Source organism: Tachysurus vachellii, chromosome 2, assembly GCF_030014155.1.
Source record: "Tachysurus vachellii isolate PV-2020 chromosome 2, HZAU_Pvac_v1, whole genome shotgun sequence".
Classification (NCBI taxonomy): domain Eukaryota; kingdom Metazoa; phylum Chordata; class Actinopteri; order Siluriformes; family Bagridae; genus Tachysurus; species Tachysurus vachellii.
The window spans coordinates 32126217-32144876 of NC_083461.1; the positions used below are offsets into that span (position 1 = coordinate 32126217).

The window sequence follows — 18660 nt, forward strand, 5'->3', positions numbered from 1 at the left end:
CAGTTCGTTCATATGTGTTCAAAATGTGTTAATAAATTCAGTTTTTCATTCATTTCTAAAATCTTTATTAACTGCTTTATCCTGATCCTGATCCTGGTGGATCTAATGTCTATCACAGGAACACTGGGAGTGTAGCAGGATTAAACCTTGGGACACAAGTCCATCCCAGGATAGTGGGCCTGTGGGCTATTTAGAATCGTCAGTCCTGTATCTGGGATGTTTCAGGGAGGTATGTGGACAACCATGTGGACAACGAGACACACACACACATGTATACACACACCTCAGAATCAGAATCAGGTTTATTACACACACAAGGCTTTTGGTTCCAGCTGTTGGTGACTCTAAAAAGTACAGACATAAATAATACTATACATTTATCTTGGACTATACAAGACAAAAACAGACAAGACAAAACAGACTATATGAGAAAATACAGACACTGTGAGACCTATGTGTGGTTTTACAGCACAACCTCTTTGTCACTGTTTTCTCCTCCCTTTCTCACAATGCTACAGCACCGTTTCAGTATTTCTGCTTTTTTTAATTCAATTATAAAGTCAGCTTTGTATTTTCTTGGACCAGGGATGCCTGAGTTCTCCACTTACTTTTAACGTAAGTTAATTCAATTTACAATTAATAATAAAAAATCCAATAATTCAAATTATTAGAAATATTTTAGAGTTGCTAATTTTATTAGTTTATTCCGGAAAGTGTCTGTCAGTATTATTTTGTACATTAGTATTCTTCTTCTTCTTCTTCTTCTTTTCCTTCTTCTTCTTCTTCTTCTTCTTCTTATCATTATCATTATTATCAAGAGTTTTAAATTTGATTACATTTGATTTTCTACTGTTTGGCTTAGCAAAGCTTTATTTAGAGACATATTTAATTAGGATCTTTCTGTGTCACGTATGAAATGTTTTCAAAACTCCAGTTACTTGTAAACATTACATTAAAATGCATAAACATGTTCACATTTTCTTCAGAAGTAAATTCATACTACAGCAATAAATAATTAAAATGCATAAAAATCAAATAAGTGCAATAGATCTCAAGAAGCAGATCTCAATATTTGGTATAATATTTGGGTATGGTGTCTTCAGGGTTGAGGGTTCGACCATCCTGGATGCAGAGTTTGCATGTTCTCCCAGTGCTTCTTGGGGTTTCCTACAAAGAAATAAGCTGTAGGTTGGCATGCAGTTCTAAATTTTTCATGGTGTGCGTGTGTGTGTGTTTGTTTGTGATTGCGCCCTGTAATAATTTGGCACCCTATCTAGAATGTCCCCTGCCTTGTCCCCAGGGTCTGGCACCCGGTTCCCAGACTGGCACCCGGTTCCCAGAAACCAGAAAGAGCAACGGTCAACATCCAAAAAAAAACTTCATAATGTTCTGCTTGAAGCTTAACTTGATGTCCATAATGTATTGATATTTATATGGCTTGTTTTTTCCTTTTTATAAAATATGTTTAAGGTTCAAGAGGTCCTGTGAAGTGCAATCATATTTTTGCTTTGTGCTCAGATTGGTTTGTCTTTGGTAAGTAGAAACATCCCTAATTTAACAAATGTAAGAAAATTATTGTTTTTTATTTGTTTTTAAAATACTAATGCTTGTGATAAGGCAAACCTTTAAACTCTCCTAAATTGTTTATAACCTATAGAACCGTTATATATTATTATAAAATGTTGTGAACACAAGGGTCACTATGGGAGAATGAACAGAACTTGATCTTTTTAATGTTTAACTTACTGTTTAACTTAACTTTTTAATTTAATTTTTTTTTACAGTGTTCCACATCATGTACTGCTTAAAGAACTGGTATTCTGACAGTGTGGCCCTGAACACCAAACCCATCCGCCTGTCCATCTTCCTCATTGCCGGTGAGTGTGCAGGTTTTCCAGCTCTTATTTGGGCTCTCAGTGTACTGTACCTCCATTATAAGAGCGGAGGTCGAACCTCAGTCTTCGCCGTCTTCCTCCTCCTCAGTGACCTGCTGGAGCTGATCCTGACTCCATTCCTTGTAACATACATATTCAAAGAGGACTTTAATCCATGTGGAATCATTTTTGGACTATTGTTTGGAGCCAGGCTTCTTGGGCAACTGCTTCACCAGACAGTTATAAGATATCTATTACCTGTTGATGTTTTCTCTCCTCCCTGCTCTATCGTATTCTTCATTGTTTTTCTTCTAGCAGTTGGATGTCATTTCATACAAAAAACCATATATGTGATAACTGTATTTGCAGGCATATTACCTCTAATTGTGTGTGCATAAATATTAACTTGGAAAGTACCTCATGACAGCGACCAGGCCATAGACAGAAAGCCTGGTGTGCTGGTTATAACTGTTGCCATGTTTACATTGATCCTTATATACATACCATTTTTCTTGACTGATTTTACTGACATTCCTTTCATTTTGGACTGTTTAACAAGTGTGAGATTAATCTCTGATCCCCTCCTGTGTGTACTCGTCTGCAAGGAGCTCGGTTTCAATTCACATACAGATCGTACAGAAGGATCAAGTGCATTAAATTAGCAGCTTTGAATTAGCAGGACAAACAGTAGGTTGTGTTTTGTGATGTTATTGCAGTGTGTATATTATCAGTTTTGCAGAAATGGAGGTCAACATACAGAAATTATTTACACCAGTCTACAGGCATGTAATTGTGTTCAGTTCTTGCTGGTTTGTTTGTGGTTAAAATGTTCTCAGTCATGTTAGACACACATTCTTACAATCCCTTCTATAGGAACAAATTGCTTTTGCAAAAATATTAGTGTGTTGTTTCTGTTTCCTTTTTTTTTCTTTTCAGGTAGACCTGTTTTTTTTTCTTTTTCACTTTTTTTAATCATTTGTGCATGGGCTTGTGTGAATGTGTGTATTTTTAGAACCAGAACTCCTAAGTTTTTATTTGAAATAAATGTTTATTTTCATGCACCTTTAGTTGTACTGAAGAGAAAGCTTAATATATCACACAAACACATTCTATGTCTTTGTCTATTTATTGTCATGATAAGGGCGATGGGGCAGATGCAAGAGAAGTTTTCTGAATAAATCTGTCATAAAATGTGATCTGACCTTCATCTAAGTCAAGGGTATTCACAAACATAATGTGTCTAAAAATAATTACACAAAAATATTCTGATCTTTATTGAGAACAACCAAAAAACATCATAGAGCATTGTGGAAAAAGTATGTGAACCCTTGAGTTAATGACGTCATGTTTTAGCACACCTGGAGTCTCATTAAGAAAATACTTTTGGAGGTGTGGAATACAGCTACTTTGACTGATAAAAACCCCTCAAACTTTTGGAGTTTGCTCTGCACAAGAAAAACACGCTTATGCGAGCCATGTCTCGCCAAAAAGAGCTTTCGAGGACCTATAATCAAGAATTGTTGCTTTACATAAACGTGGAAAGTGTTACAAAGTTATTTCAAAGACTTTAGAAATTCACCAGTCTACAGTTAGGCTAACAGTTTGGGACTGTTGCTACTCTACCAAGAAGTGGGCGCCCAGTCATGACACCAAGAACACAACGAAGACTCGTCAATGAGGTAAGGAAACAACCCCGAATGACAGCCAAAGATTTGAAGGCATCATTGGAACCTGCTCTCATAAACATCTCTGTTCATGAGTCTACAATACATAAAACACTGAACAAGCAGGGTATCCACGGCATGACACCACAAAGGAAGCCACTGCTTACTAAAATGAACATTGCTGCATGCCTGAAGTTTGCAAAAAAGCACAATGACACTCCACAGCGGTATTGGCAAAATGTTTTGTGGACTGATGAAACTAAGATTGAACTATTTGGAAAAAACACACAGCATTACATCTGGCGTAGAAAGGGCACGGAATATCAACATGAAAACATCATCCCAACTGTAAAGTATGGTAGAGGAAACATCATGATTTGGGTCTGCTTTGCTGCATCAGGTCCTGGCCAGCTTGCAATCATTGGTGTTACGATGGACGATGCACACTCTCTTTGCATTGTTTGTTTGGGAGAGGAGCATGCCCGGTCGGCTCTCGAGGGAGCCGGCTGCATGCATTGTGAGGGATTCCTTCTGCGTACTCTCCGATCCCGCTTGGCTGTATTTTCACGCGGCAACTTCGATCATGGGGTTTGCAGGTTGAGTTAGCAGAAGCGGAGCAAGTGAAGGGTTGCCCTCTTGCCCTCTCCCCTGATCCCATTCACATGGAGCATGCTGTTTTCCGCATCGGGCTCTGAGGACTCTGAGGGCTCTGAGGGGCTTTCCTCCTCTGAATCGTTAACGCAATCATGGTATTCGAGGAATTCCTTGAGGTGGTGACCGCTGTGTCTGTTACATTTAGATTGGCCTGAAGAGGAAGTTAGTGTTGTTCGTTCTAAGCTAGACGACCGCTTTCTGACGACCGCTTTCTGACCTTCACGCAGGCGGCTGCCGTTTTTCCCAGACCTTCATGCTGACGTGTTGGGGAGATCCATTTTCAGCGCATCTTTTTTCCCCTGCCATGTCTGACTATTCAGCCATTATAGGGCTTGAAAGTCATGGGTATGGGGCGATGCATGGGATTGAGGAGATGCTTGCGGGCTATCTCTCACGTACATCGCCCGCATGGAGGAAACCTGCCCTTCCAACCAAGCCTTGTAGGACTACTTCAGCCCTTGTGAGTAAGGCCTACACGGCAGCAGACCAAGCAGGTGTGGCCCTGCACAACATGGCAGTGTTGCAGGCCTACCAAGCTGAACTGCTGACAGAGCTTGAAGGTTGAGAGGGGTTGGGACCTCAGGTGGTAGCAGATCTCTGTCAAGCGACCGACCTTGTGCTCAGTGCCACGAAGCAGACAGCCCACTCCATAGGCCGTTCTGGTTCTTGCGCTGGTTGCCACGGAGAGGCACCTGTGGCTCAATTTTACTGGTATCAAAGATAAGGATAAGTCTTTTCTCCTGGATACCCCGATTTCACCTCAGGGCCTGTTTGGCGACGCAGTGAGTACTGTAATCGACAGGCACCAGGAGTTGAAACGCAGGTCAACGGTGATCAGGGAGTTTCTCCCGCGCGCGCCGAGCTGCCTGGGCCATTTTCCAGCTGCACCCAACCCCCTCCTAGCTCACTCAGGGCAGTAAAAATGGTTAGTGTGGTGGCGTGTGTCCCCCAGTCTAAGAGTAGGGAGGCCGGTCAGTGTGCCCAGGCCCAGACCCGTCAGGTGAGCCGTCATCTCGGCTAGGCGGGCTACGATGGAGTCCTCTCAAAAGGCCTAGAATTTGCCCCTGTCATGTCCAAGGCTATTCTGCACCCCAGGACAGGATATATCCCTAAGGTGCCCAGAATTGCAGGTTGTCCAGTCATCCTGCAGGCCTACTGTCCCCCGCTCCATGAGTCGGTGGAACAGGAGAGTCTGCATTTGCTTTGCCCAGTAAGGGCCTTGACGACTTATGTCCACCACTCTAGCTCATGGCGTAACTCCTCCCCACGTTTTGTCTGTTTTGGGGGCTGGAATGGGGTAATCTGGGTTCCAAACAGCACCAAACATAAATTTGTTAATCAACCTCAGTTCTAATCAAAACTACCAAATATTAAACATTTTTTTAAATTTTCATCCTTAAGTAACAGCTTGAATATAAGGTTGTGTATAGTTTCATTTTGATTCCTGAACTGGAAGAGGGACGACAAAGAAGTTGACACAGACGACCAATTTACAGACGTGATGTGAACACTTTCTTTTGCTATGTAATTATGTCTTGTATTATTAGATAAAAATCTTTTTCCCCCTTTTTTAAGAGAAAAATTAAAAATTAATAAAAGTTTTTTAATTTAGTTTAGCAAATATTTAGTTTTGTCTTTAGTATAGCAGAAATTTTGATTTATTAGGATCAGAAGTAATTGGGTATCAATTATCAGCCAACAATGTGGCAGCAGCACAATGCCAAAAATTATACACATGCAGGTCAACAACTTCAGTTAACGTTTAGTTTCCATTATTTCAGAGGCTAGAGGCTAGATTTAAATATTTCAGAAAATGCTCTACGGGGCTTTCAAGCACAAGTGACGAGCAGCTTTGTGGACGAAAAATCTTCATTAAATATTGGAGGAAAATGGTCAGCTTGGTTTTAGCTTGAAAGTCCAATATCCACAACCGAGCTGAATAACATTAAAGTAAGTTATATGCTGATCAACCAGATTCTGAAATACTGCACGAAAAATGTTGCCTTCTGGTGTGCACAGTTCAAATGTGGTGGTTCTGCTACTTCAGAGAAGGAAACCACAGAAGAAGCTGCGTTCTGTCGACACTTGACCTATTATTAATACTATTGCATGTTGCACAGGCAGTAAAATTCAAGCACCATAAGTCCTTATTATTCCAAAATAATAATTGTCAACCTATCTGCAGTGCATGTCTTAAAAGTATAAAGGAAATTTCTTTCTAAACTTACCTGCAAGTTTTTATAGGCTCTAGTCTTTAATCTCTAGTCTTTAAACACACTCTGCTGCATCAGTATATGCTCATAATATTTCTCACTACTTCATACGTTTGGTTGAATTGTAGAATCATTAAATAGTTTATTGTGACCGATCTGAAATTTTTATATACTGAACCAGTTTCTCAGTTTGTTCTCAGGATACCAAACACACATTCAGACCTCTGGGCTATTTAGAATTTTCAGTCCAGTTTCTGGCATGTTTTAGGGAGGTATGTGGACAACCTTGTGGACATGGAGACATGTATACACACACATCGGAATCAGAATCAGGTTTATTACACACACAAGGATTTTGGTTCCAGCTGTTTGTGACTCTCAAAAGTACAGACATAAATAATACTATACATTTAGCTTGGACTATACAAGACAAAAACAGACAAGACAAGATAAATCAGACTATATGAGACAATACAGACAATGTGAGACCTATGTGTGGTTTTACAGCACAACCTCTTTACAGCACACTGTTTTCTCCTCCCTTTCTAACAATGCTACAGCACCGTTTCAGTATTTCTCCTTTATTGAATTTAGTTATAATGTCAGCTTTTTATATTCTTCGACCAGGGAGTTCTCCACATACTTTTAATGTAAGTTGATTCAATTTACAATAAATAATAAAAAATCTAATAATTCAAATTATTCGGAATATTTTAATCGCTAATTTTACTCGTTTATTCCAGAAAGTGTCTCAATCAGTATTGTTTTTTGCAATAATATACTATTATATTAATTTATCAGATTAGATAAATTAATATAATAGTATATTATTGCAAAAAACAATACTGATTGAGACACTTTGCATAAACATGTTCACATTTACCTCAGAAGTAAAGTCATACTACAGCAATAAATACTTAAAATGCATAAAACTCAAATCAGTGCAACAGATCTCAAGAAGCAGATCTCATTATTTGGTAAAAATGAAAGGATTTATCAAAGCTTGTACTGTATGTCTCTATATTGGGTATGGTGTCTTCAGGGTTGAGGGTTTGACTACCCTGTATGCAGAGTTTGCATGTTCTCATAATGCTTCTGAGGCTTCCTCCAAAGAAATAAGCTGTAGGTTGACATGCAGTTCTAAATTGTCCATGGTGTGTGTGTGTGTGATTGCGCCCTGCGATAAGTTGGCACCCTATCCAGAATGTCCCTTGCCTTGTCCCCAGAGTCTCCTAAGACTGGCACCAGGTTCCCAGAAACCTTTTGTTGAATTGATTTTGTTGACCTGTAACTACTCTCAAAACTACACAAAACAAACTCTCAAATAAACACAAGAGCAAATATTAAGTCATTTAATTATTTATTTTTATTAAAAAAGTGGAAAAAAGACTTGTATCTAATAATACAAGACTACCAGTTCAAAACAAAGAAAATGGTAATAACAAAAGAAAGTGTTCACATCACGTCTGTAAATTGGTTGTCTGTGTCCACCTCTTTGTCGTCCCTCTTCCAATTCAGGAATCAAAATGAAACTATACACAACCTTATATTCAAACTGTCACTTAAGGATGAAACACGATGAAATAAGAGTTGAAAGGACAACGTGACAGAAATGGAAAGAGTAATCTACTGAAACACATTGAAGGGGGCAAGAACAGTGACAGAGAGAGAGAAAGAGAGAGAGAGAGAGAGAGAGAGAGAGAGAGAGAGAGAGAGAGAGACATAGAATGTATTTATGTGATATATTAAGTTTTCCCTTCAGTACAACTTCAGGGCATGGAAATAAAACTTTCTTCCCTCTAATGAGTTGTGTAAAATAAAGAGGAACATTTACAGTGTAGCACTTAACAAGAAAAATGACAAAAAGCTTTAATTAAAAAATAATTTGTCATGTAAATGATGTGTAGATTCAGTCATGTTTTTAAAAATGTATTGTCTGCTTCTCTGTAATTTTGCAGAACACACTGAATAATAGATGCAAGCAACATTGTCCTCCTGAAGATACATGCACACAAACTGTAGGAGTTCTGGTTCCAAAAATACACACATTCACACAAGCCCATGCACAAATTATATATATATAAAAAAAAACAACACTAATATTTTTGCAAAAGCAATTTGTTCCTATAGAAGGGATTGTATGAATGTGTGTCTAACATGTCTGGGAACATTTTAACCACAAACAAACCAGCAAGAACTGAGTACAATTACATGCCTGTAGAATGGGGTAAATCATTTCTGTATGTTGACCTCCATTTCTGCAAAACTTATAATATACACACTGCAATAACATCACAAAACACAACCTACTGTTTGTCCTTCTAATTCAAATCTGCTAATTTAATGCACTTGATCCTTCTGTACGATCTGTGTGTGAATTGAAACCGAGCTCCTTGCAGACGAGTACACACAGGAGGGGATCAGAGATTAATCTCACACTTGTTAAACAGTCCAAAATGAAAGGAATGTCAGTAAAATCAGTCAAGAAAAATGGTATGTATATAAGGATCAATGTAAACTTGGCAACAGTTACAACCAGCACACCAGGCTTCCTGTCTGTGGCCTGGTCGCTGTCATGAGGTACTTTCCAAGTTAATATGTATGTGACTGCACACACAATCACAGGTAATATGCATACAATTGTAGTTATCACATATGTAATATCATGTATGAAATGACATCCAACTGCTAGAAGAAAAATGAGGCAGAATACGATAGAGCAGGGAGGAGAGAAAACATCAGCAAGTAATCGATATCTTTGGCAAATGCTCTCTAACGCCACTGTCTGGTGAAGCAGATGCCCAAGAAGCCTGGGTACAAACAAAAGTCCAAAAATGATTCCACATGGATTAAAGTCCTCTTTGAATATGTATGTTACAAGGAATCAGGATCAGCTCCAGCAGGTCACTGAGGAGGAGGAAGACGGCGAAGACTGAGTTTCACAGTACACTGAGAGCCCAAATAAGAGCTGGAACAGTATTGAGGAATTTTTCTTTAATTAACAGCAAACTGTAATCATTAAAGTGACCCAATATAGAGACATACTAGCTTTGATAAATCCTTTTATTAATCCACCAAATATTGAGATCTGCTTCTTGAGATCTGTTGCACTGATTTGAGTTTTATGCATTTTAATTATTTATGGCTGTAGTAAGAAAATGTGAACATGTTTATGCAATCTAAAAAAAATTTTAACTGGATTTTTGAAAATATTTCATAAGTGAAAGAAAGATCCTAAATAAATGAAGCTAAATTCCTCTAAATTAAGCTTTGCTAAGCCAAACAGCAAATCAAATTGAATCTAATTTAAAACTCTTTATAAATAATAATAATAATAATAATACTAATAATAATAATAATAATAATAATGAGTTTCCTGATAATTAATTATCAGATCAAATAAATTAATATAATAGTATGCACAAACAATATTGATTGAGGCACTTCCGGAATAAACTAATGAGATTAGCAGCTTAAATATTTCTAATAATTTGAACTGGTAAATTTATTAACTTGCGTTAAAAGTATGTGGAGAACTCAGGTGTCCCTGGTTCAAGAAAATACAAAGCTGACTTTATAACTGAATTCAAAAAAGGAGAAATACTGAAACGGTGCTGTAGCATTGTGAGAAAGGGAGGAGAAAACAGTGACAAAGAGGTTGTGCTGTAAAACCACACATAGGTCAAAATTCATACCTTTTGTGTTTATACCAGAAACTGGACTGAAGATTCTAAATAGCCTAGAGGTCTGAATGTGTGTATGGTATCCTGGGATAGACTTGTGTCCCAAGGTCTTCTTCTGCTACACTCCCAGTGTTCCTGTGATAGACATTAGAGCCACCGTGATACCAAACAGGATAAAGCAGTTAATAAAGATTTCAGAAATGAATTAAAAAATTAATTTATTAACACATTAATAGTTTTCTATGAACGAACTGAGAAACTGGTTCAGTATATAAAAATGATTTCAGATAAGTCACGATAAACATTTTAATGATTCTACAATTCAACCAAACGTATGAAGTGACAATTATTGTTTTGGAATAATAAGGACTTTAAGAATAATTTATGGTGCTAAAATTTTACTTCGTTTCCAACATGCTGTGAACTGTGGGCTTGTGTGAATTAGCAGGACAAACAGTAGGATGTGTTATTTTATGTTATTGCAGTGTGTATATTATCAGTTTTGCAGAAATGGAGGTCAATGTACAGAAAACATTTATACCAGTCTACAGGAATGTAACTGTTCTCAGTTATTGTTGGTTTATTTGTGGTTAAAATGTTCCCAGTCATGTTAGACACACACTCTCACAATCCCTTCTATAGGAACAAATTGCTTCATCAACTTGGAGGAGTACACAGCATCAGGTACTAGCTACATCGGCAAGTGCACTGATGTCGTGACCGCCTCCAAGACCATCACCACATGCTCCAACCAGAAGACGTGGATGACTGCTAAAGTGCGTGCGCTGCTGAAGACTAGAGACCTAGCCACATGCTGCATCTGCAAAGCCAACGGCATTGTGGTTGACCCCACACACCCCTCAAACACACTCTTGACCCTCCAGCCGTCTGGAAAAAGGTACAGAAGCATTCGGGCCCACACGACCAGACTGTGTAACAGTTTCTTCCCACAAGCCATCAGACTCCTTAATAACTGAACTGTACTGAGCACAACATACACACGCACATCAACTGTATGGACTGCACAGACCTACACTAAATACATACACTTCCAATATACATCCATCAACTTGTTTACATGCTGGTTTTGTACACTTTTTGCTCTTTGCACCTACTGTCTCACATTTCAGTCCTTTGCTGTTTTGCACAATACTTTACATTATCTCAGGGACCTGCTGCTATAACACTGTGTTCATTCTAGTATTACTGCACACAATACTATTTGAACATACAGTATCTACACTGGTCGGCGCTGTTTTTGTATATTGTCTTTTTTGTATTGTCTTGTAATTTTTTGTCGGCACTGTCTTGTCTGTCTTGTTTGTCTTGTCCTGCAATGTCTTGTTTGACTTGTACTGCACTGTTTGCACCAGGTTGCACAGATGCACTTTATGTATCTAGGACTAACTTACTAAGTCCTTAGCTCTGTCTTTGTTTTATGTAGCTTCATGGTCCTGGAGAAACGTTGTCTCATTTCACTGTGTACTGGAGCAGCTATATATGGTTGAAATGACAATAAAAGCTTCTTGACTTGACTTGTTTCCTTTTTTTCTTTTCTTTTCAGGCAGACTCCTTTTTTTTTAATAATTTGTGCATGGGCTTGTGTGAATGTGTGTATTTTTGGAACCAGAACTCCTACAGTTTGTGTGTATATCTTCAGGAGGACGATGTTGTCCGCATCTATTCAGACAATGAATTTTTTAAAACATTACTGAATCTTCACATCATGTACATGACAAATTATTTTAGGCCTTGCTATTTTTTATTTTTCAAATTGAAATTTTTTGTCATTTTTCTTGATAAAGGTGTAAGGTTTAAGCTAAAACTGTAAATATCCACAACTGAGCTGAAATGCATTCGATGCACTACACATTGTACCTACTTTATTGCTTTAGTATTGCTAGTATTGTTGTTCCTCACTCTTGCTGTCTTTTTTAAAATAAGTTATATACTGATCATTCAGATTCTAAAATACTGCTTGAAAATAGTATTCTGGTGTGCACAGTGCACATGTGGTGGTTCTGCTTCTTCAGAGAAGGAAACCACAGAACAAGCTGCGTTCTGTCAACACTTGACCTATTATTAATAGTAATGCATGTTGCACAGGAAGTAAAATTAAAGCAGCATAAATTATTCATAAAGTCCTTATTATTCCAAAACAATAATTGTCAAAACTTTTCTAAACTTACCTGCAAGTTTTTCCAGTCTCTATTCTTTAATCTAGTCTTTAAACAAACTCTGGTGCATCAGTATATGATTGTAATATTTCTTACTACTTCATATGTTTGGTTGAATTGTAGAATCATTAAAAAGTTTAGCGTGACCGATCTGAAATCATTTTTATTTACTGAGCCAGTTTCTCAGTTCGTTCATAGAAAATGTGTTAATAAATTCAGTTTTTCATTCATTTCTAAAATCTTTATTAACTGCTTTATCCTGATCCTGATCCTGGTGGATCTAATGTCTGTCACAGGAACACTGGGAGTGTAGCAGGATTAAACCTTGGGACACAAGTCCATCAAAAAGGATACAATACACACATTCAGACCTGTGGGCTATTTAGAATCGTCAGTCCTGTATCTGGGATGTTTTAGGGAGGTGTGTGGACAACCATGTGGACATCGAGACACACACACACATATATACACACACATCAGAATCAGGTTTATTACACACACAAGGATTTTGGTTCCAGCTGTTGGTGACTTTCAAAAGCACAGACCTAAATAATACTATACCTTTAGCTTGGACTATACAAGAAAAAAACAGACAAGACAAGATAAATCAGACTATATGAGAAAATGCAGACAATGTGAGACCTATGTGTGATTTTACAGCACGACCTCTTTGTCACTGTTTTCTCCTCCCTTTCTCACAATGCTACAGCACCGTTTCAGTATTTCTCCTCTTTTTGAATTCAGTTATAAAGTCAGCTTTGTATTTTCTTGGACCAGGGACGCCTGAGTTCTCCACTTACTTTTAACGTAAGTTAATTTAATTTTTCGATTGAAATTTATTAGAAATATTTTAGCTGCTAATTTCATTAGTTTATTCCGGAAGTGTCTCAATCAGTATTGTTTGTGCATTTATATACTATTACGTTATATTATCTTCTGATAATTAATGATCAGGAAACACTTATTATTATTATTATTATTATTATTATTATTATTATTATTATTATTATTATTATCAAGAGTTTTAAATTAGATTACATTTGATTTTCTGCTGTTTTATTAACAAAGCTTTATTTAGAGAAATATTTAATTAGGATCTTTCTTAGTCACGTATGAAAGGTTTTCAAAAATCCAGTTACTTGTAAATATTTCATTAGATCGCATAAACATGTTCACATTTACCTCAGAAGTAAATTCATACTACAGCCATAAATACTTAAGATGCATAAAACCCAAATCAGTGCAACAGATCTCAAGAAGCAGATCTCAATATTTGGTTTAAATAAAAGGATTTATCAAAGCTAGTATGTCCCCAGAGTCTCCTAAGACTGCACCAGGTTCCCAGAAACCAGAAAGAGCAACGTTCAATGTACTAAAAAAACTTCTTAATGTTCTCCTTGAAGCTTAACATGATGTCCATAATGTATTGATATTTATATGCCTTGTTTTTTTCCTTTTTATAAAATATGTTTAAGGTTCAAGAGGTCCTGTGAAGTGCAATCATATTTTTGCTTTGCGCTCAGATTGGTTTGTCTTTGGTAAGTAGAAACATCCCTAATTTAACAATGCTCGTTTATAAACTATAGAACCGTTATACAATTTTAGAAAATGTTGTGAACACACGGGTCACTATGGGACAATGAACAGAACTTGATCTTTTTAACATGAACTTAACTTTTTATTTCCTTTTTTTTTAAATAATTACAGTTTGCTGTTAATTAAAGAAACATTCATCACTACTGTTGTCCATTTTTAATTACATACAGTGTCCCACATCATGTACTGCTTAAAGAACTGGTATTCAGACAGTGTGGCCCTGAACACCAAACCCATCCGACTGTCCATCTTCCTCATCGCCGGTGTGTGTGCGGGTTTTCCAGCTCTTATTTGGGCTCTCAGTGTACTGTACCGCCATTATAAGAGCGGAGGTCGAACCTCAGACTTCGCCAACTTCCTCCTCCTCAGTGACCTGCTGGAGCTGATCCTGACTCCATTCCTTGTAACATATATATTCAAAGAGGATTTTAATCCATGTGGAATTTTTGGACTATTGTTTGGGGCCAGGCTGCTTGGGCATCTGCTTCACCAGACAGTGGCGTTAGAGAGCATTTGCCAAAGATATCGATTACTTGCTGATGTTTTCTTTCCTCCCTGCTCTATCGTTTTCTGCATCATTTTTCCTCTAGCAGTTGGATGTCATTTCATACATGACATTACATATGTGATAACTTCAATTGTATGCATATTGCCTGTGATTGTGTGTGCAGTCACATACATATTAACTTGGAAAGTACCTCATGACAGCGACCAGGCCACAGACAGGAAGCCTGGTGTGCTGGTTGTAACTGTTGCCATGTTTACATTGATCCTTATATACATACCATTTTTCTTGACTGTTTTTACTGGCATTCCTTTTATGTTGGACTGTTTAACATGTTTGAGATTAATCTCTGATCCCCTCCTGTGTGTACTCGTCTGCAAGGAGGTCGCTTTCAATTCACACAAAGATCGTAGGCATGGATCACATGCATTAAATTAGAAACTTTGAATTAGCAGAACAAACAGTAGGTTGTGATGTTATTCCAGTGTGTATATCATTATTAAAGTAATTTGATTAACTTTTAAATAAAGTATTATTCAAGTAGTCATTTCAGTGAACAATTATTAACAGTAACTACACTTAAACTGTAACTTAAAATGATAATCAGTTTTTTACAGAAATGTAGGTCAACATACAGATATACCAATTTACAGGCATCTAACTGTGCTCAGTTCTTGCTGATTTGTCCGTGGATCAGATGAATTCTAGATTTTTAAAGTTCGTCATGACAAACTTTGATGTTGGCTTGTTAGAGCAAGTGGCCAGTATGCTAGGGTGCCAATACTTTTGGAGGTATTTGGAGGTAATAAACTGACTGAGTGTAACTATGAGTTTCCTGTAAGACTACAGACAGGGGTGTGTTTATCATTTTGGGGGTTCCAAGCAAAGTGAGGACCTGAAGTCCCTACACCCCAACATTGTCTAAGATTTTCCTTTGATTTGCACAACAGTAATATTGAGTATATAGAATTAAGTTAGACAAATATAAACCAGATATATTTTACTTTGAACTGCATAACAGCACAAAAATTCTTACACTTAGGTATAAGACAAAAACTCTTGTTTTAAAAAAATAAAAATAATCCACTGTCTTATTCAAAATGATACAGAATCATTTTAGCTGTAAGGAACTAAAGGTATTTTCTTGGCTTTACCTTAAGCAAGAGTCTTTGTTTTGTCTGTTGTTTTGCATATTCAAAAATCTAGTCCTTTTAGCTGAGTTGAACCTTTCTGGTTTTGGCTTCAGCAAAATCCTTAATTATATCCTATATGTTCAGGGACTCTTTGTTCAATAGAAATCATTGCTAAGCCATTCAGTCATTCCTGGGACATTGTGGACTGCAGGTAAGTTTTAATTTGCTTTGCAGGTAAGTTTTAATAAGCTTCTCTCTCCTGAGGCAACAGTGATAGGCAATGTCAACAGAAAGCACGATTTCGCTTACCAGTAGATCATGCGGCAGGGGCTGGGTATGAGGGACAGGGCACTCATCTAGTGTAGAAAGTGTGTTCTTCTGGAAAGGTGTGTCAGCATTTTATCTGCTCAACAACTATGTAGATAAGATCAGTAAAATTTTATAAACAGAGACATACTGTATATACACAAGAGTAGTCCATCTTTCAAAAAAATCCATGTTATTAGTAGAAGCAGTGGCATTTATGTACTAAAATTAAAGGAAGACAGAAAAGATAGATACAGTCCACACAAGAAAGAAAGAAAAAGAAGGAAAGAAAGAGAAAAAACATTTTGGCTTCTAAATAATGTCTTGCAATAATAAGTATATAAATATTGACCTATAAATGAATTTTCCAGTAAAAAATTCTTGTATTTAAGGTTTGACATTTTCTTCAGTATGCATTAAAAAAAGATAATCAACAACAACAACAACAACAACAACAACAACAATAATAATAATTGTTTATATTATTATTATCATTATTATTCTTACTATTTTTGTGATTATTATTATTGATGATTATTATTGATAACAATAACAACAACAACAAAAATAATAATTTAATTTACTATTTTTTGTTTGAAATTATTTAATAATAATTTCAAACAAAAATAATAACATTTCATTTACTGAATATTTCTAAAGTTTCGTCATTTAGAAATAACACACACATACACACACATATATATATATATATATATATATATATATATATATATATATATATATATATATATATATATATATAAAGATTTAAATATTTTCTGTTGCCTAAAAAGATTTGTCAATGATCATCTATGCTATCTTCCCCTTATTCCTTATAACTCATTACATTCTATTTTTAAAAATATTGTTAATTTAATATTCTATCTATCGTATATCATTATATTTATTATTCATTAAATAATTCGTTATTAGCTAATAAAATTCTCAGATTGGTGCTCTTTACTATGTTATTTTTTAATACAGGTTTGCTCCTGGTGTATTTTCCTAGAGGCTTTAAGCAGACAGAGTCCTTTCTGTGGCTTCAGTAAGTGAGTGAAACATTGCAGTCCACACATCCATACACACAATCTGTCTATCTTTCTTTTCTGTTTTTCAAGGCCGCTCAGCTGGAATAACAATTTGGACCCTGGAGTGATACTGAATTATACTCTAAATCCATATATAATATTTTATAACAGTAATCTTACAGTTCTTCCTCATGGATACTCAGGTTGCTCACCCGATGATCTTCATTGCCCTTCTTGCTGCGGCTCTTGAATATAATTAGAGCATCATATTTTCTCTATATTACAGACAGCTGTGTAAAGTCGAGTGCTTGAAATATTTTAAAGATTTCATTTGGTTAAGATAATTAACATTTGGTGTGTTAAAGGATAACAGGAGCAGGCTTGTTATTCATTTATGTATTATATGTAGGATTTGTGGTCTTAACCTCCACCAGCTGGAGACACTGAAGAACAAGCTTTCTCTCAGAACCCAGCTCTGCTTTGCTCATGTTTTATCTCCTCTTTGCTCCACCATCTAATGCATTTTTCGGTAACTGCATGCCTTTGGATGTCAGATTTTAAACTTTTGGCTTAAATTAGTTTTGAGGTGTTTGTTTAGCCAGACTTGGAAAGCCTCTCCAACACCTGAGCAGTGCTGATTGTTTCTACACTTATCACTTCCTGTGCAACAGCTGGCGTTGGGTTTGGTTTTGAAATTGTCTGGATTAACTTTGACCTTTAGGAAAGAGGTTTAAAATTGCCAGGATTTTTTAGGGCTTTTTGATAAGTCTGAGAGTGATTTCATACACTCTGCAGTGTGTGCTGGTCTGAAAGGAGCAGCTCAGGATTATAAACAGCAAGAGCTGAACACTGACCAGAGGTGAGATTAAGCTGAAGACATGAGTGCTACCTGAAGTTTTCAGAAGATGCCAAAAAAGTGTTAATTGAAAATTGTGGGCAAAATGGCAGTTTGTAAATGAAAACCAATGCTAAAAAATCAAATACATGTAAAGAAACAGCTACAGGAAATATTTTTTGTCATAGTAACTGTAACATTCTATATATTATATCAGATAGTTCCGAACTGAAGCTCACTTGCAGACTAGCCTTAATGCAAATTCCCAGAATGTCTAAAAACCCTAACATTGCCTTATGTTACAATGTATAATAATGCATGGATTACTAGCTAAAATACAGTAACAATCAAAGAACTATAAATTACATATCTTTTTTAGCTGCCAGCAAAAAAATATTATTTTTTGTTAGATTTTATTTTTTTATTTTTTAGATTTTATTAGATTCACAGTGCTGTTCTTTTATATCTATGTTCTTTATTTTTTTCCTTTTCTTTTATCTCTATGTACAGCACTTTGGCCAGCTCAGGTGGATTTTAAAAGTGCTTTATAAATAAAATTGAATTGAATTGAAAAAAAATTAATTTTAGGTTTAAATCTAATAATAATGTAAATTTTTACATTAAAACTATATCATATTCCAATGCAGGTGTCAGCACTTCTCCCCACACTTCCCAGTTTGCAACGCTCACTTCCGGGTCAGTGGCCATCTTGGAATTTCACTTGCCTTATGCTCCTGTCTAGTCATCCCACCAATTTTCCTGTTCCTGCTCTGCCTACTTTTGTCTCTGCCTGTTCCTTGTCCTAAATCCTGCCTGCTCTGAGACACCTCTGCCTCGTTTGACCCTGCATGTTTTTTTATTTGCTCTTCCTGCCTGCCCTGTAATGCTCTGTTTTTCGATTTTGGATTTTTGGACTGTTTTCTACCATGCTTTCTGCCTGCTCTACTTTGCCCTGTTTGCCTGTGTTTGGATTACTGGACTGTTTATGACTT

At 36.6% G+C, this 18660-nt stretch overlaps 1 protein-coding gene and 1 long non-coding RNA gene across 4 annotated transcripts; both read left to right on the forward strand.

Moving 5' to 3' along the window:
* Nucleotides 1-507: 507 nt before the first annotated feature.
* Nucleotides 508-2935, forward strand: LOC132860667 (uncharacterized). Of its 3 annotated transcripts, none has more exons than XR_009649872.1 (3): nucleotides 508-615; nucleotides 1471-1533; nucleotides 1785-2935. XR_009649872.1 is itself a non-coding variant. In XM_060891930.1 (3 exons), exons 1-3 carry the CDS (start codon nucleotides 1091-1093, stop codon nucleotides 2270-2272), a joined length of 645 nt encoding a protein of 214 aa, XP_060747913.1. In that variant the 5' UTR covers nucleotides 1001-1090; the 3' UTR covers nucleotides 2273-2935. The 3 variants fall into 3 exon arrangements, 1 of the variants encoding a protein (XP_060747913.1); XR_009649871.1 differs by having other exon boundaries at nucleotides 518-615; nucleotides 1104-1533; XM_060891930.1 differs by lacking the exon at nucleotides 508-615 and adding an exon at nucleotides 1001-1184.
* Nucleotides 2936-12973: 10038 nt separating this feature from the next.
* LOC132860676 (uncharacterized) lies at nucleotides 12974-14813 on the forward strand. Its single transcript, XR_009649873.1, has 3 exons — nucleotides 12974-13072; nucleotides 13741-13803; nucleotides 14032-14813. It is a non-coding gene; the product is annotated as an uncharacterized LOC132860676 (long non-coding RNA).
* Nucleotides 14814-18660: the final 3847 nt, after the last annotated feature.